The following is a 26,119-nucleotide window of genomic DNA, read 5'->3' as shown; positions in this document are numbered from 1 at the left end:
CCTAAATTAATGATTAACGATTCCTTTCACCAGGACCTTTTTCACAACAGAATTTGTGGTCTCAAATCATCCACTGCTCCCACTTTTCCTCTACATCGTGTCCTGCTTTTTTTTCCTCTACTCTGTCTTTTAGCTCTCTCCTCCTCCCTGTTTTCAGATGGTCTTTTTTTTACCTCTAAGGTTGGACTGCGAGGAGGGAGATGGTGCCTGGTGTCCGGAGATAACACCAGACCACCTGCAGGAGTTCCTTCAAATTGACCTTGGGTCGCTCCATTTCATCACCCTTGTGGGCACCCAAGGCCGTCACGCCGGAGGAATGGGCAATGAGTTTACCCAGATGTACGAGATTAGGTACAGCCGTGATGGCAGTCGCTGGATCTCATGGAGGAACAGGTTGGGGAGACAGGTAACTCCACCTGCTGAGAGGAACTACAGCTATAAGGATCCGAATTTAACTCTAAGTTTGAACTTTGACCTGGAAATGTTCACATATTTAGGTTTTGATCTGACTATGGCTATTTTTTTAGCCTTAGTCCTGCTAGTTTTGTCTATTGCAGCTTCTTGGAGGTTTTCTCATGGATTGCCCATTAATCTTCTTATAACATCTGGCAGTTTCCTTTTCCCTGCTGAAGCAACACAGTGACTATCAGATATCATCCGTTCATTTGCTCATGACATTAAGAAATGTTTGCTTCGCTTGCAGGTGATTGAAGGCAACAGGAATAGCTACGATATCGCACTCAGGGATCTGGAGCCGCCCATCATTGCCCGTTTAGTCCGCTTCATGCCCGTCATAGACCACTCCATGAACGTCTGCATGAGAGTGGAGCTTTACGGCTGCGAGTGGCTGGGTAAGTTTAGGGCCATGTATATGGGATGAAAATATAGAGAGGAAATTATATAAATAAAGAAACGCCCCCTGGCAAGGATGATCATAAAATACCTAAAGAAGCAGCAGTAACCTTTGAGTCTATAAAGAGAGGGAGGAACAGCTGATTTTCAGTTATCATCACATAACAATGAACTGCTTGAACTCTGCTACAGGAGACATGATAAGGATATTATGATATCTTATTCATACTTGTCATTATTCATTGACCTGGGACTGGGCTGCGGGGCAAGTTTCAACAGGGACATCCAGAGTTCCTTCTCCCCATTGCTCCTCTAGGGGGAGCTGTAGGAAGTGTGGAGTTAGGAAGCTGAGACAGAGCCATTTTTTGCAAGAAATAAGGTTCAAATTTATTAAACGTCTTCAGACGAAGAGATAGGGCTATGACTGGGCAAAGCTCAGTAGATACTTTTATACAGCAATTCCAAATACACACACTCTCCCTTGGAACTATCCCACCCCTACATAAAGAACTTTCTCACACATGAAGATTTGGTTAAATTTGGTTATTCGCTACATCAATTTTAGCCAGATAAACACTCAGGACAGGTCTCCAGTTCACGGCATGAAGGAGGCTGTCTGAACTCATTTTTATCTCTAGGACCTTCCCTTCACCCTTGTCTAGAGTAGGGAGTATGCTTCCACAGAGGTCTAAGGCCAGCTGAGAGACATTGTGAATGTAATATTTGATTTTAGAGGCTGCATCCTGCAAGGACCCGGTCTATCTGGACTGGATGCTTTAAGGTCTGTGTAAATAATGAGACCTGAAGAGTTTTGGCTGTGAATTCAAACAGGTCCAGCCTTCCGCGGCTTTCACCGTGCCATTGCTCAGTCGCCTAGCAACATTGAGAGTTGACAGACAAAGAAGAAAAAGAATGAAACTTGTCACTGCTGTTTATTTTTATTTATTTGACATTTTCGAGGAGCTTCAACAGCAGTACCGTATCAGATGTATAGTCCCAAACACTGCAAATATGTTAGAATCTGTCCTTAAATGGCAGCCAAACCCATTTATACAGGGACAGATAACAACCTTTTGATAAAGCAAACATCCTCCACCACATATCTGACTCAATAACCATCCAAAAAACTTTTCTTATTTATTTCAGATGGAACTATTCATATACTTGTATTATATTAAACTGCACTTCCAATATTCAACACTTTTGGGCACAAAGTACCTTTTTCCTCTGATCACGGAGCAGCCAGCTTGCTTTGACTCCCAATGAGGGAGGAGGATACAGTGGACCCGTCCCTCAAAACTGCCAAAAAGAAGGACCCATTTGTCGGCCGCATAACGAGGAGTCTTGCAATCCGAACAGGCCTCGGCGCTGCGCCATGACGTCATCGGCTTACGAATCTGGCCTTTGGAGGACGCAGGCCTTGAATTCGAACCCACACCACGTCCCTGGAGATGCCTGAGCAATCTCAGCCGACTCCTCCTGATGAGGAGGAGCAGCAACTTTACTCTGAGTCTTTTCCGGATGCTAGAGCTCCTCATCCTATTTCTAAAGAGTAATCGGTGGCCTGGTGGAGGAAGCTCATTTCAGCCTCATGTATCCGGCATACTAGCCTCGTGAGACCATCCTGATCTCGCGAGCTTTCAAGATTTCACTCGCTAATCAGTCTGGAGACTCTGCGTTGAAGAAAATTTGGAGCAGTTCACCAAACGAACGTCCAATCAGCGTTGGCTTTGAGGCGGGTTGAGGTGTGACGCAACAAGAAGCGCGACAGTTCAGTCTAAAGAACATGGCGGCTTCAGCCAATGAAACTAGCGTTAGAGTGGCTAGCGAGCAAGTTTTATCGGAATTACAGAGTATTTCTTCACTGAAAGAAGAGCAAAACACTGCTCTGGAGGCTTTTCTCAGAGGAAAAGATGTTTTTGCTCTTCTCCCGACTGGTTTCGGCAAGAGTTTGATCTATCAATTGGCTCCTCTTCGTCGTCGCTCTGTTACGTCATATGCTTCGTTGATCTGATTGGTTTATTTGGCCCGTCTACCACCAACATAGGCCAATCAGCTCACTAGTATTTTCGCCCCTTCCCAAAATTACTTCTACGGAAGGTTTCCAGATGGATATGCAGAGCAAATCCATCTGGCGGAGTCAGGTTACCGGGATACATGCAGCTGGGTGACCTTAATGTACCAGCATAACATCCACATGGGTTCACAGATCAATCTGTTGCTCTCTTGCTTATATGTCCCCTTACTCATAAGATACCTAAACTCCTCCGATTCAGACTTATTATCTTTCTTTATGTCCCTTCATGTCTACATAGTAGTGTTGTAAAGGTCAAAATAAGACAACATATAGAGTAATCATTGATTAAAGCCGGTAGTTTATATTTGAAGTACTGGTACCAATGAAGGACAAAATTACAGATTTATTTTCTCTTTATATCTGAAAAAGTTCCTTCGTTCTTGTTTGCCCCAGTCTCCAAACTAAAGATTCATGCTTACTGCTATGCTGATGACCCTTAATGTCCAGTTTCTTATAAAAGGGAAAGAAAATAAGTAATAAAAAGGTTCCAGAAAACTGCCTCGGCTGATTGGCTAAAGCTCATTGGATAATGTGAGATTTTTCACACTCTTTTGGTTCATTTTCATCATTTTTTTTAACTCTTTCCATGAACTGGGGTTGTATTCTTCAATAACATTGTTGGTTTGTCAGTTTGTGGAAAAGATTTAGTTTGAGCCTTTTCTCCATTCCTCATCACCACATTACATAATCATGTCTTTCTTCTTGTTCCGTCGCTTTGGTGAGTTACTTTCCAGATTCTCAAAATGTCCCTTTTTTTCCTCACACATCCTATTTGCATTTTGTGCCATTTGTTTCTATGGTGAATCTTAACTGTACAGTTAAAAAAAATAAAGTGTGCTTTTTCTCATCAACAGGTACAAAATCCCCACAACTACAGAACAATTCCAATAAAATTATGCAAATGAAATGTCTTCACAGATGGTCTGGTGTCGTACAATGCTCCAGTAGGTCAACAGATGAACCATCTGGCTTATCCTGTTTACCTGAACGACTCAGTCTATGATGGAGCCATCATCCACAGGTGAGGAGAGACCATTTTCTGATTTGCTTCCTCATCCTTAGTCTTTCTCCCTGCACTAGTTTGAGGTTTCCCCCATCTCTCACCATTGCTTTTCCTTCTCATGTTGGTGCCCGTTACCATGGCAAACACAAAGACAGAGTGGGAGGAGAGTGGGTCTGGGTGTTTTACTGTTAGGCATGACCTCAGGGAATAACTGAGTCAACTATACTTAGTTAGTTTCAGATCCTGAATGGACCAATCAGGGCCTTTATTGTGAGTGAATAATGTCCTCCATGACTCTGAAACGCTCATTTAATCTGTTCAGGAAACAAAGTGGTGAGAAAACGGCCGTAATTAAAATAAAAGGTTTGCTTGATAATGCTGTCACCTAGTGGTAGAACGATGCTTTATTTATAAGCAGATCTGTGGAAACATTTACATTTAAGCAGATTGAGTCAAAAAAAAAAAATTCTGTGATACAGAATAATTTATTTACGGAGTGGATTTTAAATTGCTTTTAAAAGTGTCCATAAAGAAAACAAAACAGTTTCAGACACAAACCTGCATACAAATAAAAATTACCTTTATTTTTCAACCTTATATGATTTACAACCAAGAGACTTTTCGGCTGTTTGGACAAAATCTGACGTTTTATGAAAGGAGTCTGGTCTCAAGCTACTGAAAAGGTGTTTCTGAAATCTACTGGGATACATGATAAGAATCGGTTTTGTTGTTTGTTGAATGCTTTTTCTGCTTTCACAGAATCTTTATAGGCAGAGATGGGAAGTAACGAAGTACAAATACTTCGTTACTGTACTCAAGTAGATTTTTCTGATATTTTTACTTTACTTTACTACTTATTTTTATGGCGACTTTTTACTTTTACTCCTTACATTTTTACACAAATATCTGTACTTTCTACTTCTTACATTTTAAAAAATTGGCTTGTTACTTTAGTTTTGAATAATTTCAATGGAGTTACTGTTATTATTTTTCACGTCATCAATACCAAATTAAATCTAATTGGATGGGAATCTACGTTGCATTTGACGCACCACTACAAGATGAATCAACAGATTCGGCGGTATTCATTCGCGGCAAATCATTGCAGCTTGGTGGCGGGTGGCGTTAGCATAGTAGTATGGACGACGAGATGATTGAAAATGAACACAACGGAGATCTAGTCCTATTGGCAGACATCCATTTAAAATGTAGGCAACGGCATGAAAAAAGTGGTTTCTACTTTTACTTTTATACTTTAAGTAAATTAACAAGCCTGTACTTTGTTACTTTTACTTAAGTAAAGAAGTTTAATCAGTACTTCCACTTTTACCAGAGTATTTTTTAACACAAGTATCTGTACTTTTACTCAAGTACGGAAAGTGAGTACTTTTGCCATCTCTGTTTATAGGTATGAGAGTCACAGTTTCCTCTGACTGATAAACAGAATATTACAGTAAGCTATATTCGTGCAATACATGGACGTCTTCTCTGAATGTCCAGAGAGACAATATAATGCAATAAATTCATCCCCTTTCAAAATATCTTTTTGTGGTTGTTGGTGCAATTTTGCCACAAACATGTACAGATCATCCAAAGATGGCGTCATATTTCAGATTTGTTACTTTACTTATGTAGAAATTTTGTCTTTCTTGACTTTACTGGAGTAATTCTTTTTTCAACAACATTTTACTTCTACTATTTACATTTAAAAATAAAATAAAAAATAAACTTTCTATTTTTCTTTCATTTAAACTCATTTTCTTTATGGCCTGTTGGTATTAAAATAACAAAAAAACATCAAAATTATTAGTTTCATTCAGACAATTCATTTCTTTGTTGTTGGACTTGGTGCTGCCCCAACTTGTTGTTCACTACATCCCAAAATAAATAGCCTTTCAAGATGATGTAAAGTTAAATTTGACACTGTTACTATTAGTTATAAAACTGAGCAAATTAAGTCCAAGGAAGGAATCGTCCAGAATAGTAAAAAAATATTCCTTTAATAGGGTAGTGTGGTAAAACATTTTTCTTGCATTACTTTTAGTTTTATACTTTAAGTAGTTTTAAAACTGGTACTTTTACACTTTTACTTGAGTAAAAAGCTTAAGTTGATAGTTTAATTTCCACAAAATTATTATTATACAGTAGGATTTATACTGGAGTAATAAACATTAATACTTTTGACACCTCTGGTCAAATCTATCCAAATTAAACCCAACCTCATGCGAAGAAGTAACAACCTTTGTAACAACCTCTTAATCAACTGTTATTGAAATGGGTTGAATTTCACTCTTTAAACTCAAATCTGAAACTGCCAGACAAATGGCTTGATTAGAAAGTGTCCGACAGCATGAGGAAGGCAAAAAAAGTGAAGAGCAACCCATCGTGTCTTAATCACAGGTATAAGTGTTTCCAATTTCCATCTTTGACTTCATGGTGGTAGAAAAAACCCTGCGTTTTCCACCAACACTCTGCTTTTTAATGCTCCACTGGTTTGATTGTTTAACGGACATTACTAGAAGCATGTCGGGGTTAGTGCTGGGTATTTTCGCCAAAGTCATGAATCGATTCGATTTTGATTCATACAGCTCTAAATCGATTAATTTCGATTCAATCTCTTTTTACAATAATGAAAGTTTTTCAACTGTGTTTCAAAAGACTTATGTATTTTGTTTTTTCCTGTCACATTAAACACAAAGCGCAAACTTGTTAACCCTATAATGCCAAATGTATCATATTTGATACATACGGTTTCTGAAATGTTTTGCGTCTGACACCTTTTGCATAATTTAATGATAAAAACTTTGCTCAAAATCCTATTGTACACAATCAGATATACCTGATAACAGAGGGCAGAAGACTACACAAAAAATAATCTTGACTTATTGCATAATAACAAATTATTAATATCAAAAATGTATTTCAGTTTTTTCTTTTTGCATATTTCGTTAAAAGGCCAAATAAGGACTTCAAACCAAAAAAAAGTAATTTTCTGTTTTGATTTATTCTTGGATCGGGCTTTAAAGGGTTAATCAGACAGCTTAAACGTGAGATGTGAACAAAACTGCCTCATAAGTGCAAACTTGTTTGTGGAAAGTGAAAAAGCCTCACTCGTGACACAGACGGGACACAGCAGACATTCATGAGCTGCATTTTCTTCAATGCACAAACCATATTTGCAGCGTTGTCTGTAACTACAGGGCGTTTGCTTATCAGCCCCCATTTGTTAATGTCTTTAGCCAACCTATTGGCTTTATTTGCAGCTGTCTGGCTTGAAGTCATCTTGAGTTCATCTTTCCCGCTCATTTGAATGTGAACGTCACGCTGGTCACTATAAAATTAATCGATCTCATTCCCTAGACATCGATTTTGCAAAAATGTAAAGGAATCAATTCAAAATCGATTAAATCGATTTTTTTACCCAGCCCTAGTCGGGGTCTGTGATTAGTAAGACCCTCCATGATAAGCAGGGAGTTTTCATTCAACTGAGGAGCAGCTGATTGGCTGGGAACTTTGACTCCTCCATAGATTTATTCAGACTTTTGCTTTTGTGTTTCTCAGTATGACGGAGGGATTGGGCCAGCTGACCGATGGAGAGTGTGGAGAAGATGATTTCACTCTGAGCCATGTCCATAACGGGTGGCCCGGGTACGACTATGTGGGCTGGAACAATGCCAGCTTCCCTGATGGATTTGTTGAAATCATGTTTGAGTTTGATCGTATAAGAAACTTCACCTCCATGAAGGTGAGAATCCAGATGTATTTTATCTGCAAGCCCCCAGCATTGATCTCTTAATTATTCCTGAGCATATCCTCATTCGCGCAGGTCCACTGTAACAACATGTTCTCCAGGCACGTCAAGGCCTTCCGGGAAGTGGTTTGCCACTTCCGCTCTGATTCCGACTGGGAGGCCACACCGCTCACTTTCATCCCAGTGAAGGATGAGAAGAATCCCAGTGCGCGCTTCATCACCGTCCAACTGGCCAATCACATGGCCAGCGCCATCAAGTGCCAGTTCCACTTCGCTGACACCTGGATGCTGTTCAGCGAAATCACTTTCCAGTCAGGTACACAGTGAGAAGAGCTGAGCACATGATGGGTAACTGGAGGAAAATGTTTTTACCGTAACTAACAACTGATAAAACTCTTCCAGACACAGCAATGTACAACACAACACTGCCCAACCCCAGTACGGTACTCCCAACAAAAACAACGCCAGGTGAGCAACTGAAAGAAATACATAAAACTTTAAAATGCTCTTTGAGTAGCATCCTGTTATGTTCATCCTTTGATAATAAAATAATTTATCCATTTTAAGCAGCAAATGAGCATAAAGCAGCCATGGCTGCAAAAAATTGAAATCTAAATAAGTCTTTTTTTCCCCCTTAAAATAAAGTTGTTTTTTTTCCTTGAGTTAGGGCTGTAAGTTGGACACTTTGCCAATGGAAAAAGACAATTTACATTCAAAATTAAAAAAAATTGCATTGTCTTATTTCAAGTGCATATTATCTAATTATCGTATTTTAAGAGTACAAATACTAATTCCATGGCAAATCATCCTATTTACCTGCTCAATTTAAGGGAAAATACACTTATTTTAACACATTTTTGCTTATATCTTAAATCGTTATAGATCTATAGAACAATTTTATCATTTTTGTAGGATTAAGGAGTAAAAAACAAAAACACAACAAACCTCTCAGTTTTTGTCCCACCTAAAAATAAAAAACAACATAAGTATTAAGTTTATTTATTGTTAATTTTCAAATTTCTTTACAAAAGCGTTTTTTTTACAAAAGCGTTTAATTAACGTTTGTTAATTACAAAGATCAGCAGTAATCAATTACACATCTCCATCAGTCAGTACTGCCACGTTTTACCATGAAGTTGCTCATTTATAAAGTTGGTGGCATATTTAGAAGTTATGTTCTCCATCTCAGTTACCTGATGGGAAGCAGAGAAGTATCTGCAACATAGAGAACAAGACAACAGTGCTAAACTTGCTCTGGCAGCCATTAATCGGTTCTGTGATCCTTATTATTGCTTAAGACACAGAAAATAAAAGTATAGTATAAGTATAGTATACTTATACTATAGTATTAGTATAAGAAAACCCATTTATATTTCATAAAGATAGAACTATTGTAATTTTCAGAGTTAGCATGTTTCCCTGTACTCCTCAGTTAAACAGTTTAAATATGTTCTACAAAAAAAGACAAGAAATGAGATGATCAGCCTCATAAAAGTCCTATAAAAGGATCAGCAGATGCTGAGGATTAACATTGTGAATGTGGCCTTCAGATTATCTCAAGAAAATTCAGCAAAAAGCTTCAGTGAATTTACAGCTCAAACCACCATCCTATCACTAAAATGCTCCCGGAAACCAGTGGAAATCCTTCCCACAGGAAGAAAAGGTGTTATAGCCCAAAAAAGTGACATGTCTTAAACCCCATGGATTAACAATGGAATGTCACCATGTGTATTTAGTGATATAATGTTGAGCTATGTCAGTGGAAACTAGTGATTCACTAAAATGGTTAGTATATTGGTATCGGCGAGTACCAACAAATAGGGCACCGATACCATTTTGAGAGCAGAAAGTTTATTCAACTATTGTCAAATTCTACTGGATTCACTTTGTTTTAGTCTTTTTCCTGCTTCACTAAGGTAGGCAGCAGCTTGACAAAGCCATGATGGCAATTATTTTACATCCAAGTATTGTTAGTGTGTAGTTCTTCATATATACACACACATCAATTTCAAACAGATGGGATCGGCCGATACTGCACAGCTAGGTATCAGGGCCAAAAAAAGGCATCGATGAAACACTAGTGGAAACCCAAACTTGTGCTATTAAAGCTTCAGCTCCATCCCTGGTTAAGAACTTCAGCCTTTTGATGAAAAAAGAAAACACATGTAAAAACTCTAAATGCTCACCACAAGGACAGATAAATGAGTACACTTTTAAGGAAATACACATCATAGGGTCTGGGGACCTTTTCACAAGAAATAGGAAGTTTGTCATTGAGTGGTTTTTCCTCTATCGCCACTGAAGTTATGGTTGAACACAGCAACGACGAACCCCGCGGTTTGGAGTTTTATGTTTTTATAATGTTTATTTAATTTGGAAACACACTGCTCAACAAGAAAGTAAAGTCTCTTTAAAATCTTTAAAAGGTGTCTCTCATCGTCCCTCACCAGAAGATGACCCCACCCATAAAGTAGATGACAGCAACACTCGCATTCTGATTGGCTGTTTGGTGGCCATCATCTTCATCCTTGTAGCCATCATTGTCATCATCCTGTGGAGGCAGGTGTGGCAGAAGATGCTGGAGAAGGTGAGCTCATGCCTTTATGTTTCGGCACAACCTTTCCAGACAACGGACAAGGATTCCGTCATTTTGGGCATTTTTTTCAAGCATGTTTTCCAGCTGTTAGTCAGATGTGTTCCTTGACCCATAAACATGCTTTATTCTAGGCTTCTCGTCGGATCCTGGATGATGAACTAACTGCTAGTTTGTCAATACAGAGTGAGACATTCAGCTACAATCACACCAACAACCGGCCAGGCCCAACCGGTGAACAGGAGTCTAACTCTACCTACGAACGGATCTTCCCTCTGGGTCCAGACTACCAGGAGCCGACCAGCCTCATATGTAAGCTGCCGGAGTTCGCACAGAGCTCAGAGGAGCCGGGTAAGGCAACAAGTTTGCTGGCTCACAATATTGATTCACATTTTCACTTTGCTTTACTTGATTTTTACTGCAAGTAAAAATCCAGGCTGTTAGGAGTGCTTTGGTCTCTGTCAGCTTTGCAAAACTAGTTTCCATTATAGCTCTGGTTTCATCTATAGCAGGAGTCGGCAACCCATGGCTCCAGAGTTGAATGCCACTCTTTAATGCCCTCCATGCCTCCTTATTTGTTTGTTTTATTATCCTGTGCAGGAGGTTAAAGAAACAGTCATTATGTTTCCAACACAGTAAAGATTGAATAAATAATAAATGTAAACATTTCATCAGAGCCTGCAACACACGGTTCAGCGCGGCGCAGTGCCAGGCAAGTGGCTGTTGTAGATAAAGGATCCCAAAGGGAAAAAGGGAAGATGTGAGCAAAGGATTCAAAGAAGAATGGAGCGAATCATTTGCTTTCATTACCAATGCGGAAGGGTTGCCTACATGTTTACTGTGTAATGAGAAGTTATCAATTAAGAAAAAAAGACCTTTGGAAAAGCATGTCCAGGGCAGGCATGCTAAACAGGCAGCCAACCACCAAGTTGGGAGTGAGAGAAAAATAGCGATTGCAGAACTTCTGGATACAAAGATAGATTTAAGAAGTAGATTGCATCTCCAGACTCTACTACTCTTGCTAATTTGGTTGCAAGCATGGAAAACCGTCCACAGATCAAACAGGTAGCGCTCTAATGCAGGGATGGGAATTTTCTTTCAGTTTTTCCCCCCAAATCTTCAACATAAGTATAACACCAACAATCTGATTTATTTATTGTGTTTATATGATTTCATCAATGCAACAAAATCCAATACATTAATATTGTAATGGAATTTAAACTTAAAGCACCAAATATTGTACAGCAGAGTAGTCACATGATGTGACATTTGCTCCAGGATAAATATTTAATCATGAATGCTTATTATATATTTAAGCGCATGTAGTCCTTTTATTATAGTGGGCTAATACACTTAGAGCCCGTGTTGCCATACGAGGCTTATAGAAGACTTTTACTTTTTTGCGGCCCCAGATGAATTCGTTTTTTGGGTCCAATATGGCTCTTTGAAGAGTTTGGGTTGCCGACCCCTGGTCTGGTAGACCCCTTGTCTCCAGAAAAAATCTTCTGTATTCTCACAGGGTTTCCTCCAGTCTTGTATTTGGCTCTATTTAAATTATGTGAGAACTTTTTCTGTCGCTGGAAAACACACACACACAAAAAAACATTGTTTAGCATGATGCTGCCATCACTTGGCTTGTTGTATAGGTTGAGATTTCAAGGAGATTCATTCAGTTAATCTTCTCCTACATTCATTGTTCTCCATGCATCCAAAAAGTCTTACTTCTTTAACAGGTTTATTGTCGACAGATGGTGTATGGCAAAATTTAAACAAGATTCGGAGAATTTTGCTTTCTAACAAAGCGTTTGAGCTCAAATGGAATAAAAGTCACATTTGCCCCTTGTTCATTCATTCTGTCTTTTTTTTTCTGTTAAAATTTTTTTCATGTTGTGTTGCAGCTTCGACCAGCACAGCAGCTTCCAAATCCACCACTCAAACTGTAGTCCAAGACGGCGTCCCACATTACGCAGAGGCAGACATAGTTAACTTGCAAGGCGTAACCGGAAGCAACACATACGCCATCCCTGCAGTCACTATGGATCTGTTGTCTGGGAAGGATGTTGTTGTGGAGGAGTTTCCCCGAAAATTGCTCACATTCAAGGAGAAGCTGGGAGAGGGCCAGTTTGGAGAGGTGAAAGTTCTCTTCTTTTCTGCTTTGACTTCAGATCAAACTAAAGCGAGTTCAAACCTCCTCACTAGTCTTTGTTCTTTGTTGGTTTAGGTACATCTCTGTGAAGCAGAGGGAATGCAGGAGTTTATAAATGAAGAGTATTTGTTTGACGTCCCAGAGGGCCAGCCGGTGTTGGTGGCGGTGAAGATGCTCCGCTCAGATGCCGACAAGAATGCAAGGTGCACAGCTGGAAATTTATAAACAAAAAACAAATCTACGGTTATTATTCATCTGACTTATTGGAACATAAACTTAATCAACTTGTGCAAACTGTTACACATCAACAGGAATGATTTTCTGAAAGAGATAAAGATAATGTCACGTCTGAAGGACCCCAACATCATTCGTCTGCTGGCTGTGTGCATCTACAGCGACCCTCTCTGTATGATCACAGAGTACATGGAAAATGGAGATCTCAACCAGTTTCTGTCCCGCCATGAACCCGAGGGACAACTTGCTCTCCTCAGCAATGCACCAACTGTTAGGTAAGCTAGTTTCCTTTGCATCTCTTTCGTAGCGTTGCCTTCCCACCAAAAGTTAATGTCTCTCGTTGCCCTCCAGCTTCAGTGATCTGTGCCACATGGCCACCCAGATAGCCTCGGGGATGAAATACCTTTCCTCCCTGAACTTTGTTCACCGAGACCTGGCTACAAGAAACTGTTTGGTGGGAAAAAACTACACGATAAAGATAGCTGACTTTGGCATGAGCAGAAACTTGTACAGCGGCGATTACTACCGGATCCAGGGCAGAGCAGTGCTGCCCATACGCTGGATGTCATGGGAGAGCATTCTGCTGGTGAACCATCACTTTTTACTTGTCACATATACAAACCTGCATTGTATTTATTCACTTTTTATTTAAAAAACAAAACAAAAAACTCCAAAAAGTTGGATATCCAGCTAGCTACAATGCAGTACCTGTGTTTGTGCAGGGTAAGTTCACCACAGCAAGTGACGTGTGGGCCTACGCCGTGACTCTGTGGGAGATCCTGAACTTCTGCAAGGAGCAGCCGTACTCCCAGCTCACTGATGAGCAGGTGATAGAAAACACAGGGGAGTTTTTCAGGGACCAGAAACGGCAGGTGAGAAATTAACAAATGGATTCGATTTTACTAATAAAAACAGTTCAGTTGTAGATTTCATTGCTTGCTCTTGATCTCCCAGATCTACTTGCCTCAACCTGTACTGTGTCCGGACTCACTCTACAAGATCATGCTGAACTGCTGGAGGAGGAACGCTAAGGAGCGGCCCTCTTTCCAGGAAATACACAGAGCCCTGTTGGATCTACAGCCTTCAGCCTGAGTGGTGTTTGAGACCCTCCTTCAGAGTCTTCACATGTGATGGCGCAGACACAGTCCAGGTTTAAGCTAGTTCATATTCAACAGAAAAACATGATGGGAGGCCTCCTGCTGGTTCTAAGCTACATTTTGGGAACTAAATGCACTCTAAAGATTGATCTGTATTCCAGTTTACGTAAAGGTTCTGTATTGAGCATAACTTTGGACAAAGTACTTTATCGTCATTTAAAAAGAGGCCTGAACTGTGGTGCATGTGTGGAGAAAGCCAATATTAAAATGTAGCAGGAGACATTTGGCACTTTTGAAACTAAACTTACTAAAGTAAGAACGTTTGTGTTTGGTCTTTGTTTTCTTTTATTGTAGCAATGTTCTCGGCAGTAAATCTCATACTGTCAGGAAGTTTGTTTGTTTTTTCTCCTACAGTGGTGCCACATCTGTAAGAAAACATGTTTTTTTTCTTTTTTTTCATAGATATGTTTATTATTTTTTGTTAAATAACAACAAAATAACATAGAAAACAAGCTCAGCAGTGCAGTGCAGAAAGGATAAGATAGGGGGCATACATATTTCCATCATTATAGAGTCAAAATCTAAGCATTAATAAACACTCTAGACAGGATAGTAGACATGTGATCCTTCGGAATAGTCCAGGAAGGGCTTCCATATCTGCCAAAAGTGTCAGTCTTAGAGTGGACAAGGGATGTTAGAAAGTCAAGAAGGATATATTCCAAAATAAGCTTCTTCCACCCAAAAATAGTAGGAGATTTATTAGAAATCCATCGTAAAAAAATATTCTTTCGAGCACAAAAAATTTGGACATTGTACAATTTGCTCTTATTTTGATTTTGGATATGTTTGTTTGATAGAACAAGGAGAAGAGATACTGGATCGAGATCAATATAGGTTTTAATAATTTTCCTAGCGTCCATCAGAATAGATTCCCAGTATAATTGGATGTTAGGTCGTTATCCAGTAGGTGACATCAAAGCTGTTTAGAGAGGTTTTCATAGTCCAAACCATAAGTGTTTTTAGCCTATTTTTGGGGGTGCTGATGCAACCCTAATTTGAATCAAAACACTCCTAAAATATTTTAGTTTTTAGTTTTTTTTTTTTAAATAATGTATGCTCTTTTTACAAAAAAAACAAAAACAAAACAAAGAATGGCAATGTAAAAACTAGCATTGGTTATTTAACCCCTTCAATTATGTTCTGGTTCATCAGAAATGATAAACAAAAAACAAGTAAACAAGCCTGATGGAGCTCCTTAACTAAAATGTTGAGCAACTCTTTGAGGAAAACGCTGCATTCAGGTGTTTATGAAATGCTTAGTCAGATTTCTGCACCTATTGATGGTGTGTTGGTGAAATGTTCACCAGTGAGGTGCTCTATTATGTCTGAGACTGCTTTGTTTGATTATCTTTAAAACCACAACTCAATATCAATATTTAAATTTACTGAATCATCGTTAAATCGTTATCATTTTTTTCTGTTTGTAGTTATTTGAATGTATAATCCATTCTCTGATTGCCAGTCTAAAGAGGGAGAGGTGTGAGGGGAGCAGAGGAGCAAGGTGTGTGCAAAGTGAAAGGTCGGGAAAATCAGACAGAATAGCAGCAGCTGTTAAACTGGCAAAGAAAAATTCAGTCGATTATTTTACATTTTTCATGGCAGTAATTTTGGCACAAAAGAGAAAACTAATTTCATTAAAACTGATTCAAAGGATTCCATGAAATTAGGTAATTTAAAAGCTTTAATTGGTTGGAATATTCTTTTAAAAAATATAGCTTTTTGCTTTGCCTGTTAGGTTTTTGGCGCACGTCTCAGATGCGATGCATTATTGAATGATGGAGTTCGGTCATTAGAAAAATGCACTGAACAAGATTCAAAATTTGTGTAGAAAACAGTGAAATGAATCATGTCTGGCCAGACAGCTCTCTGGGGGCTCAGCACCCCTAAACCTCTGGTTCCTAGAACCGTCCCTGATGACCAAACCAAACAATTTGCTGCTCAAACCATGAATGCATCATCTTTACAAATGTGGCACCGATTGGAGGAAAATCAACATTCTAAGATTTGCCAGCTAGAAGCATTTTTACAATAAAGAAAATATTTACCAGACAGAAATGTCCTTACTGTTGTTTATGTGTACAAGCAATGTGGTTTAGATAATCCATTTTACAGCGTTTGAAATTCTGTTTTCTTTTCTTTTTTTGTTTTTTGGAAGACTGCTTGAATGTAGAGGGGAAAGTGCAGAGCCATTAGATGTGTTCATATTTCACTAGTTTTATTGAATGTTCCAAGAAACTTCATTCATTGAGTAGAAATAAAAATAAATGCAGTTTTTTTTTTCTTTTTTTACATCTCCCTGCCATTTTCCAGCAGAAGTTTCAACATGAAGTGTATATGTGTGTATTTTCAATAGATATGTTTTAAATTTTCATTTATCAAATGTACCTATATTTATATATTTTACTTGTGTTTGTTCTGTTTATGTTTTTATAGATATGTTTTAGGATATGCACTTAAATCGAGGGTCATGTTTGATTTATTCCAGCCTTTCTTCTCTGATTTTTGCATCTTTTACTTTCTGTTATTTTGTGAAGTTTTCAGCAACCTGAAGCAAACAACATCGATTTATTGCAGCTGATCGAACTTGAAGGAAACTGGTTGGGAATGGAGGGTGGATTAACGTCATGTGCTGTGTTGGTTCAGAGGCATGACGCCAGCAGGTGTGGTTAGAAACCGGTCAGTGATCTGAAGAGCTTCCCTTCCTACAGTCGGGAAAAGTTGGAAGTTTGCTCTGTTTCCCAGTCTGTCTGTAGGTAGGAATAAAGTTTTTGAGGAGGATGGAAACATGGATTTATTTCCATCCATTCCTGATCTGCACAGCGATATGTGATGTATATTTAAGGTAAACGTTTGTCGCAACACCAGAGAAATGGGTCACGAATGAGGCAAGTTTGGAAAAGCATGGAATCTGGTCATGGAAAATGTGCAAGAAATCTGGTTCGAGATGTTTCTCTTTCTAGTTGTCATGGAAGCAGGTACAATTAGGACTTTTGCCATGATAATGCATTTTCTTGGATAACTGGAAAAGCTGATGAAGATCAATTTTAATTAGTTTAAAATAGTTAATCAATGTTCTAATTTAGAGCTCATCTTTTACTGGTGCATCTAGAATTCATGCAGCCTTTTTCTAAAGTTTTTAAATGTACTCTTTGTCTTAACTATTTATCATCTTCATTTCAAACTGTGCTTCTTTTTCTACTTATCAGGACCAAAACATTAAAGATACTCAGCTCAGGTTTATATTGAGAAACATGTTAGCGAGCTTCATCTTTAAATACATTTTATCGAGTCCATTCTAATTTTGGTTTAGTAACAAATGAAAAGAAATGTAAAAAGGTCTAAATAAATCCTAGTGTTTTTATTTTTGGCATATTTTTGTATTGAAATGTCTGCATTTTCATGAGATTTGTTTTATATATAGGTTGTAACCAAAAGTTACGCTGCAATGAAGAAAACCCAAATAAAAGTCTACGTAGGAATCCTCACCATGATCAGGATTTTTTTCTTTCTTTCTGGGATCTAGTAAATATTTCACAGAGGGCGGAGCCTTTCAGGCTGAGCTGAGCGGTATTAAGATCCTATTGGCTGGATTGTTGTGACGCTCTCCAAACAGAACAAGGAGGTGAGGCTGAACAATGACACCACAGAGAAGGAAACCAGTTCCTGAACCAGACTCACGACTTTTCCCCCAGTGTCGCCACTGTGTTTCAACTTTAGGTTTGATCAAGATGAGAAAGGTGGTTTTGGTGACAGGAGCTAACAGGTAACAACTAAACTTATATCTACTACTGCTTCAATCAATGCTCACATCTGAAAATCAAAGAAATAATCTGTCTGCAGACTGGTACTGAAACAAAGGCCAATTATTTTAGGCTCAATAATAAATAATATTTTCCATTAAAGTAAATTTTTTAGGTCAGAATCTTAACTTCAGATCCAAAAACTTTTGCATGGGTTTACACTAAGTTTGATAGGCTGAGCACTTGCCTGTCTTTAAGAACCAACAGACTGAACATATTTATTTGAAACCTTTTGCCATGCATGTTCATTAATTATAGAAAACAGGAGCAGAGGCGATGCAACACTGGGTATGTGTCAGTTGTCATGGTGACGCAGATTCCCTATACTATAAACCAAAGACTATATCAGTAAAAATGTACATCTTAGACAGTCTTTATCATATGTTAGTAATTAGAATTAAAAATTTATAGCATGCATTTTCTAAAGAACTCTAAACTCTCCAACATCTTCAAAGCCAACACAATCCGTAAACAGTTAGAGATTAACAGTGCAAAAAATAAAATAAGAGAACTTTTCCTTTTTTAGCCTTTGTGGTAGGGGTGTGCAAAATAATCGTCATGATGATGCATCGTGATTCTAATTTTCGTGATCTACTGCATCGATTCTTGATGCCAAGTATCGATTATTAATTAAAAAAAAATGAATAAATAAAATTGCATGAATGGTTGGCGAACATCAGCCAAAAACAAGTGTAATACAACTTCCAGTCCAGTAGATGTCGCTGCGGATGTGTTGACGCATGCTGCCTTGTGTCACAAGCATTTCCGGCCGCGGGATACTGCGCCGAGTCATTAAAAAACAAAACATGGAGGACAAAATATTGCAATGCATCGCAATAATTCAAGTATCGTGATACATCGTGATAGAATCGCATCGTGGCCTGTGAATCGTGATTTGAATCGAATCGTAACTTCTTTGGCAATACCCACCCCTACTTTGTGGTATCTTCTGAATTACACCAGGACCATTTGCTCTTTCGACCTTTCACAGCTCCAGAGTCACACATGCAATCAAAAGAGTTGCTGTTGTACACAATGGAGAAGCAGCAAAATGAGCAGCACCTGCTGAGGTCTAACTCTGTTGTAGTTTCCTGAATGCACCACAGACAAGTTTTAGATAATACTTAAAGGGAAAAAATATTTTTAGCTTCTATGCATCCTCTAACTTCTTTTTAATGCATCACTGATACTTCAAAAGTCTAAGTTTGTTCTTTTTAAATCAGTAAAAAAATATTTATGGTTAATTAGAGCTGTTAGGACTTAGGCCGGCATGGTGCTTTCAGCTTTCTGTGGAATATTGGATATTTGTGTTATTGGCAAGTCGATCCACTATTTGATTTTTATACATACAGCAATAAATAGAAAAAAATTCTAGTGTAATCAAATTTTACCATGAATTCGGTAAGTTTTAAAATATTTCATTGTATAGCTGCATTATTAAAACAATCTGTCTCCCTGCAGTGGTATCGGGCTGGCTCTGTGTCAGCGTCTCCTTTCATTGCACGCAGAGAGTCTCCATCTCTGTCTGGCCTGCAGGAACATGCAGCGAGCTCAGGCCGCACGCTCTGACCTCCTCGCCTCTCACCCCGCAGCCAACGTCGACCTGCTGCAGATGGACACTAGCAGCATTTCCTCGGTTCTCATTGCTGCAAAGGAAGTCAAAGCCAGGTGGGAGGATGGAAAAACCACACTGATGCAGTTTCAACAAAACAAAAAGCTGTTTACCTTTAGAGGATATTATTTTTCTGTCATTTTCAGGTATGATCATCTGGACTACCTCTACCTTAATGCGGGATTCATGCCTAACCCAACATTTGATGTAAAGGCCTTTTTTAAAGGCCTCTTTTCAAGGTACATTCCTAAAGACTTACAGTCACCTACTGATTTGTTTCCAACCATGATAAAGATGTGGAAAAAGCATTAAAATTAAAATCAAAGAAACAAATAATGTAGCGCTATTTAAAAATTAGATTTGTCTTTTAAAAAATATTAATTTTTTGACCAACATCAAACATGTGCTTACAGCAATGTCGTCACCATGTTTGCCACCGGGGAGGGGATTCTGACTCAGACAGATGGTGTCACTCCTGATGGTTTGCAGCAAGTTTTTGTCACCAACCTCTTTGGTCACTTCCTTCTTGTAAGCAGGGGTTTTAGACCTATAAATAGTCAGCAACTGTTTGTTTGTTTCCAGTAACCCCCCCGCCCCCCGTGTATCTGCAGGCAGGATTGTTCTAGTCGGCTTGTGTGTCCTTGATGAGAAAAATAAAACTGATACTGAATCCATCTGTCACTTAGCAACTGTCCTCATTAAAAATTAACATCACACTGAGAGCTTAAGGTCACCGCAGACATTATTCAACTCAATTTGATTTTGCAGGGGAATTTATGTTTGTGTACGGCTGCAATCCAAGTTTCCTGGCTATATGGAGTATGATCTATGTTATCGCTGTAGTTTAACAATTGAAACTGATTCATTTATGGAGCAAAAAAATAGTTTTTCTTTAATGTCATGCCTTTTAATGTCTATTTGGAATAATTTTCAAAAAAATTTAGCAAAATGATTATGAGAGTTTTTCCTATTTATACATTAAAGCATATATAACCCAAACATTTTTCTAATGTTCATTCAACTCCAAAGAGTAAACCAAAATCATTTCCTTTTGACTGATTCCAAAAAAGATTTTTACGTCTTAGTTTGGACGCATTAAAGCGACGCTAAAATCCTTAGTTTTTACCACTTTATGCCACTTTCTACTCAGAGCTGATCAAAGGGAAATGAGTGGGTTCTTATATTTGGGTGTGCATTCTGCATATTGACTTTTTGTTTTGACCCAGGTTAGGGAATTGGAGCCGGTTCTGTACCACCCAAACCGGACCTCTCGGCTGGTTTGGACCTCCTCTAGTAACGCTCACCGTTCTGCCTTTAACCTTGAGGACATACAGCACCAGAAAGGCACTCAGCCTTACAGCTCCTCCAAATATGCGACGGATCTGCTCAGCTTGGCTCTCAATCAACACTACAACAAACAGGTCAACTCTCAGGACAAAAAACATATGTTTGTGTTTTTCCATTTACTGCTAATAAAATGCAATCACGTATTTCTAATGTTAGGGCTTATACTCATCTGTCATCTGTCCTGGTTTTGTGATGACCAATCTGACCTACGGCATCCTACCATCGTTCCCGGCCTTTCTGTGGACGCTGCTCATGCCCGTATTCTGGTTGGTAGGTTCGCTGGTTCTGCTTCATGGAGTATGAGGACAACAATGCTTTTATCCTCAGTAAAAACAAACATTTCTTTTTCCCTCCACTAGATACGAGCCTTCACCAACACTTTTACTCTCACGCCTTATAATGGATCTGAAGCTCTGGTGGGTAAGAACAGGTTCTTATCCTCAGAAACAGATTTTTAAATATTCAAACTGCTTTCTCTGTCTTTTTTGGCAGTTTTGGCTATTTAGGCAAAAGCCTGAGTCTCTGGACCCATTTGCTAAATATCACAGCTTAACATCGGTGCTCGGAAACAACTACACACAACCACAGAAGGTGAAGCAATTATCTGTAAATGTTCTTTAAATCTACAGACACAGCTGATCTGTTTTTAATATATGTCTAATAATCTGTAAAAAAAAAAAACTTACATCTTTTTAATCTTTTCCAATTCGCAGATGGATATTACTTTGGAAACATCAGAGTCCTTATATATGAAATTACTTCAACTTGAACGTAAGATGAGGGATAAACTGTCAGAGAATGAAAATTCCACCTGCTGATCCCTTCAGAGGAGCTGAAGAAGCTAAATGATACATCTTCCACACCGAAGGAAAAATTAAGCTATTTTTCTCAAGCAGCTTGCAGAAGAATTCATAACCTGTTAACCAATATGCAACCAAAAACTTTACTAGATTTATATTGGGATTTAATGTGTTAGACCAGCAAAACTGAATGATTATCGAACAAACAAACATTTTAAAAGTGTGAATTGCATTTGCATACGGCAACGTTTACTTTGCTGTAATTTGATTACATTCTTTATCAGCATTCTACAGCGAGAGACAACTACATATCCGAGCTCTATTTATCCCAAGATCAGCCATACTGGATAAGAAAAGATAACCTTTCCAGCCCTTGCTTAAAAAAGATAACCACAGCATGATGCTGCCACCACCTTGCTCATGGGACAGATGTGGCTATACAGCTGGAGTTTGTTCCTTCCCAGAGCAGCTTTATTTTGACTGATTAAAGGACACAGGCTGGACTCATTATTCTGACATCTGTAGGCAATGAATTGCTGGTGATTCTATCAGTGGGCAGCAGTAGGGGCGGTTCTAGACGAAATTTACCAGGGGGGCAGAGAGGGGCCCGTGGTTCCGCATGGGGGACAGAGCAAAGAGTAATGCAAAAAAAATATTAAAATAAAAAAGTGATCTAAAAAAAAGAAAGAAAGTGAAAATGTTCTTTAAAAAAGTGCATTCATCTGCCAAAGGAGAAAGTATTATTAATTACTCATTTTACACATAAATCATCTTAGTCCATCTACAAATTGTCTTTTGTCCTTGAAGGTATAGTGAAGGATTTTTCGCAAATATTTGACACTTTAAAGGAATAGTACACCCAAAACATGATTAGCCTTCATTTTCTACTCACCCCCATGCTGAACAACACTCTGGAGTACTTTTTTGATATCTCAAATGCATCTGGAGATCTGGGAGGCTTCTTGCTGACATTCAAATAATGGAGGTCTATGGTGTCCGAGACAGAAAGGTCCATAAAAGTCCACAAAAAACGTGTCAATATTCCTCCATACTGCTCGTCCAATGTATTCCAAGTGTCCTGAGTGGGTAGCATCCAGAATTTACTCGAAACGAAGTCATTTAGAATGTTTTTAGAGCATAAACAGTAGTGTATAGGATTTCCTAAAAGCGCGTTCACGAGTCTACGGAAACTGCGGCAGACCAAACCAGATGAAAGTGCGCATTCAGCTCGGCAAAGAACTTATGCTCTTCCTCAACACTGAAGTCCTGCATTTTTCTTTCGTTGTTTCTTTCTTTGCACAGGTAAACAGCACATTTCTTCTTCTACGCTTGCATTATTGGCAGAGCAGACGCTGAATGCGCACTTTCATCTGGTTTGGTCTGCCGCGGTTTCCGTAGACTCGTGAACGAGCTTTTAGGAAATCCTATACACTACTGTTTATGCTCTAAAAACATTCTAAATGACTTTGTTTCGAGTAAATTATGGACGCTACCCACTCAGGACACTTGGAATACATTGGACGAGCAGTATGGAGGAATATTGAAACGTTTTTTGTCGACTTTTATGGACCTTTCTGCCTCGGGCGCCATAGACCTCCATTATTTGAATGTCAGCAGACAGCAAGAAGCCTCCCAGATCTCCAGATGCATTTGAGATATCAGAAAAGTACTCCAGAGTGTTGTTCAGCATGGGGGTGAGTAGAAAATGAAGGCTAATCATGTTTTGGGTGTACTATTCCTTTAACAAAAAAACATGCACATGCACCTCCCTGTATCCGCTCCCGAGAGGGAATGCCTATTAAACGCCTGGGAGCCAATTTCTCCTCGTGCAAACTCTGTTTAAAAGTTGCTGTCACTCATCGCTTATACAAGCTTACTTTCCAAAAGAATATTTGCAATTTTTCCACTATGTCAGACTCACCACAGGGAAGTGAAAATGGGAACGATCACATAGGATGGTCTTACGTAAAAAAAATCACAGGCATGATTGACAATTAGGAGGACCACTTATTGAGATGATCCACCCAGAAAAACAACATCCTTCACCATAAGGGAGAATACAATTTTCCTATTAATGCACTGCTTGCCAACAGCAAAAAAATCTAGAGGTTGGTTCCTGTCTAGACCCATGGACAATAGAGTAAATGGAGGCAAATACAAACGCATGACACTGTTCAAAAACTATAGGGGTAAAAGCTTCTAACCTTGCTCTACAAGCTGGGTTGTCCCGAGATCTGAGTTTTCAGTCTCTCAGCAGATAACATAGAACTCAACTCAGTTCTAGACATATCAATCTGGCTACTACCAGGTTAGGTTTACACAACAAAAAATAAATAAAAATAGTTTAATAAAAAGGAAGTTGTTTTTCTGGTGCATTAAATCCCTCATCATTTAGAGATTGGTATCTGAATTTCCACCAGAATAGGCTTAAATATTATCAGATTAAAAGCTAATTTGATTTCATTCAGGTATGAGGTGATGGTGAAACAGAGCCAAGCATTGTACAACAAAAGGTACAAAACATGCAATAGGCCTTCATCCCCTGAGTGAATTTTGTACATTTATAAAAAAAAAAAAAAAGATAAAATATTACCGGTTTTAAGTGGTTATCCATGATTCACATCATTCATGCAATCCAGGAGGAATTGTCTGAAATCTGGTTATTAATCCCCAAATCACTGAGACAAAAGGCAGCGCTGTTCGACAGCAGACAGTCATCATCGTCATCATCTTCATCCCAGAAGTTCATATATGTGCTCTGGCTGAGCGTCTCTACGATGCACGGCGCTGCAGGCGCATGCAGAGCGGCGGCGCACCTGAAATCCCGCGGTGGAGAAGTTGGCGCGCGCATCCAGCGGTGCTCCGCGCGCTCCTCACTTTGGTTTCCAGAGCCGCACTCTTCCTCAGTTCCGCTCTCTTTCGGGTTGGAAAAAGCCCAAACCATTCCACAGAAGTAGATGAAAAATGTCCCCATAACCATGACCATCAGCGCATAGGACTCTATCATAGCTTTGGTGACTGAAGGCGTCATTTTCCTGTGAGGAGAGCCGCAGAACTAGAGAAGGTGGTGGTTAGAAGCGACTCTTAGTGCATCATGCTGACCATGGTTTCAGGGGGGATGGGCTTCTGATAAGCAAGAGAAAAAAAAAACGCTAAAGCAAGCTTTCAAATAATAAAATAATGGTTATTTATTGCCCTGAGAATATAATCTGAACGTTTCTGTACTGCAGATAAATGTTTTAATTAGACTAGGCTACATTTCTTAAATATGAAGACGTTCATTATTTCACTGCGGAAGAGGATTAGGGCCACTGGGAAAAACAGTTAACTGATTTTTAAATTTTATTTCAGTTTACTATGGTGGGAAAAAGTCAGAATTCTGACTTTTTTTTATTGTCAGAATTCTGAGATTAAAGTCAGAATTCTGACTTTTTTCCCCATACTAAACTGAAATAAAATTTAAAAATCAGTTAACTGATCCTCTTCCATAGAGGTGAATTAATTTGACACAAAGAACAGCTCATTTTAGCCACATTGGAAAGACCTATAAGATCTTCATCTACATAAGTCGGTAAATGATAACATTGATAAGCTTCTTGCCTCAATAAAACCAACACAGCTGCCTATAAGAGAAAATAGTCATAGGTTTAAAAATAAAAAGTGTATAAAGTATCACTTGCATTTGCATTTTGAATTTTAAACGAACATTTTTCAAAATCAAAAAGCATAATGGTATCCAAGCAATATTAAACCCTTCTGGTGTATTTAAATTACATCTTTCATTTATAACACACAATAGATAATAAACACTAGCTTTGTTTTATTTGTTTAGATCAGTGTTTTTCAACCCTGGCCCTCAAGGCACACTGCCCTGCATGTTTTAGATGTTTCTCAGCTTCCACAGATTTGTTACCAATTGATAGCAGATTATCAGGCTTTGCTGAACTGCAATCATCTGAATCAGGTGTGCTGAAGCTCAGAAACATCCAAAACATGCAGAGCAGTGTGCCTTGAGAACCAGGGTTGAAAAACACTGTATGACAAAGGTTTTTAATCTTAAATGCAAAATGCATGTAATTTTGGCTTAATTACCTTTCTGAAGGGAATGTTCTCTCAGCAAAATTGGTAAAATAGGTAAAACAGAATTATTTAGACTATTAATTAAAAACAATTAATTGGATTATTTCAGCAATAGACTTTGACGCAGGAAGACAACCAGTTGTTTAGAAGTTATCTCAGAAAAAAAAATCTGTCTTGTAGCATCATAATAAAAGGTGTGGAGTTTGTTTGGGGGACTTTAACTGGAATTAAATGCCTTATTCAGACACATAATTTGATGGAAATGAAAATTATCAACCTACAGAGGGCTGCATTCAAAGACACCCCAAAAATTACAGTGAAAAAATGATGCGGCAGGCTAGTCCACTTTGCTGAAATTTCATTGCAGCAACTCAAAATGGTATTCAGTCATTTGTATGGCCTCCATGTGCGTGTATGCATGCCTGACAACGTCGGGGCATGCTCCTAATGAGACGACAGATATCACCATCCTGGTGTATCTCCTCCCAGATCTGGAGCAGGGCATCACTGAGCTCCTGGACGGTATGAGGTTGCGTCCCCAAGGTGCTCTATTGGATTTAGGTCAGGTGAGTGTGGGAGCCAATCAATGGTATCAATTCCTTCATCCTCCAGGAACTGCCTGCATACTGTCGCCACATGAGGCCGGGCATTCTCATTCACCAGGAGG

General features: G+C 38.9%; 2 protein-coding genes across 7 annotated transcripts in view; both read left to right on the top strand.

Moving 5' to 3' along the window:
• Positions 1-14,591, top strand: part of ddr2a (discoidin domain receptor tyrosine kinase 2a) — a 45,201-nt gene extending 30,610 nt beyond the window's left edge. Inside the window, exons 4-17 of one of the 4 annotated variants that reach the window (XM_038295323.1) lie at positions 181-406; positions 704-851; positions 3,848-3,950; positions 7,494-7,677; positions 7,759-7,999; positions 8,086-8,151; positions 10,110-10,270; positions 10,411-10,588; positions 12,175-12,407; positions 12,498-12,625; positions 12,734-12,931; positions 13,008-13,242; positions 13,379-13,528; positions 13,611-14,591. In XM_038295323.1, coding sequence (XP_038151251.1) covers positions 181-406; positions 704-851; positions 3,848-3,950; positions 7,494-7,677; positions 7,759-7,999; positions 8,086-8,151; positions 10,110-10,270; positions 10,411-10,588; positions 12,175-12,407; positions 12,498-12,625; positions 12,734-12,931; positions 13,008-13,242; positions 13,379-13,528; positions 13,611-13,748 — 2,389 coding nt within the window. In that variant the 3' untranslated portion in view covers positions 13,749-14,591. Of the gene's footprint in view, positions 1-180; positions 407-703; positions 852-3,847; positions 3,951-7,493; positions 7,678-7,758; positions 8,000-8,085; positions 8,152-10,109; positions 10,271-10,410; positions 10,628-12,174; positions 12,408-12,497; positions 12,626-12,733; positions 12,932-13,007; positions 13,243-13,378; positions 13,529-13,610 lie in introns of all 4 variants that reach the window. The other 3 variants (XM_038295321.1, XM_038295324.1, XM_038295320.1) reach the window with 3 other exon arrangements.
• A 2,822-nt stretch (positions 14,592-17,413) lies between these two features.
• hsd17b7 (hydroxysteroid (17-beta) dehydrogenase 7) lies at positions 17,414-22,055 on the top strand. 3 transcript variants are annotated; one of them, XM_038295350.1, is made up of 9 exons: positions 17,421-17,576; positions 19,075-19,281; positions 19,372-19,464; positions 19,639-19,753; positions 20,452-20,646; positions 20,729-20,842; positions 20,932-20,988; positions 21,065-21,163; positions 21,286-22,055. In XM_038295350.1, the coding sequence occupies exons 1-9, from the start codon at positions 17,449-17,451 to the stop codon at positions 21,388-21,390; spliced, it is 1,113 nt and encodes a 370-aa protein (XP_038151278.1). In that variant the 5' UTR covers positions 17,421-17,448; the 3' UTR covers positions 21,391-22,055. The 3 variants fall into 3 exon arrangements, 2 of the variants coding, with proteins under 2 accessions (XP_038151278.1, XP_038151279.1); XM_038295351.1 differs by having other exon boundaries at positions 17,471-17,576; positions 19,122-19,281; XR_005281672.1 differs by lacking the exon at positions 21,286-22,055 and having other exon boundaries at positions 17,414-17,576; positions 20,729-20,838; positions 21,065-21,150.
• Positions 22,056-26,119: the final 4,064 nt, after the last annotated feature.

The sequence above is a fragment of the Cyprinodon tularosa genome, unplaced genomic scaffold (assembly GCF_016077235.1).
Source record: "Cyprinodon tularosa strain WSP-4 unplaced genomic scaffold, ASM1607723v1 ctg353, whole genome shotgun sequence".
NCBI lineage: Eukaryota > Metazoa > Chordata > Actinopteri > Cyprinodontiformes > Cyprinodontidae > Cyprinodon > Cyprinodon tularosa.
Note: the sequence above shows the minus strand (reverse complement) of the source record. Positions and strands in the feature narration are given on the sequence as shown.

What these genes read in the sequence shown, in the direction of transcription:
- hsd17b7 (XM_038295350.1), top strand. Translation starts at nt 17,449, where the DNA reads ATGACACCACAGAGAAGGAAACCAGTTCCTGAACCAGACTCACGACTT. An exon ending in TCATGCCCGTATTCTGGTTG is followed by an intron (nt 20,843 to 20,931) that starts GTAGGTTCGCTG and finishes TCCCTCCACTAG; the next exon opens with ATACGAGCCTTCACCAACAC. An exon ending in ACTACACACAACCACAGAAG is followed by an intron (nt 21,164 to 21,285) that starts GTGAAGCAATTA and finishes TCCAATTCGCAG; the next exon opens with ATGGATATTACTTTGGAAAC.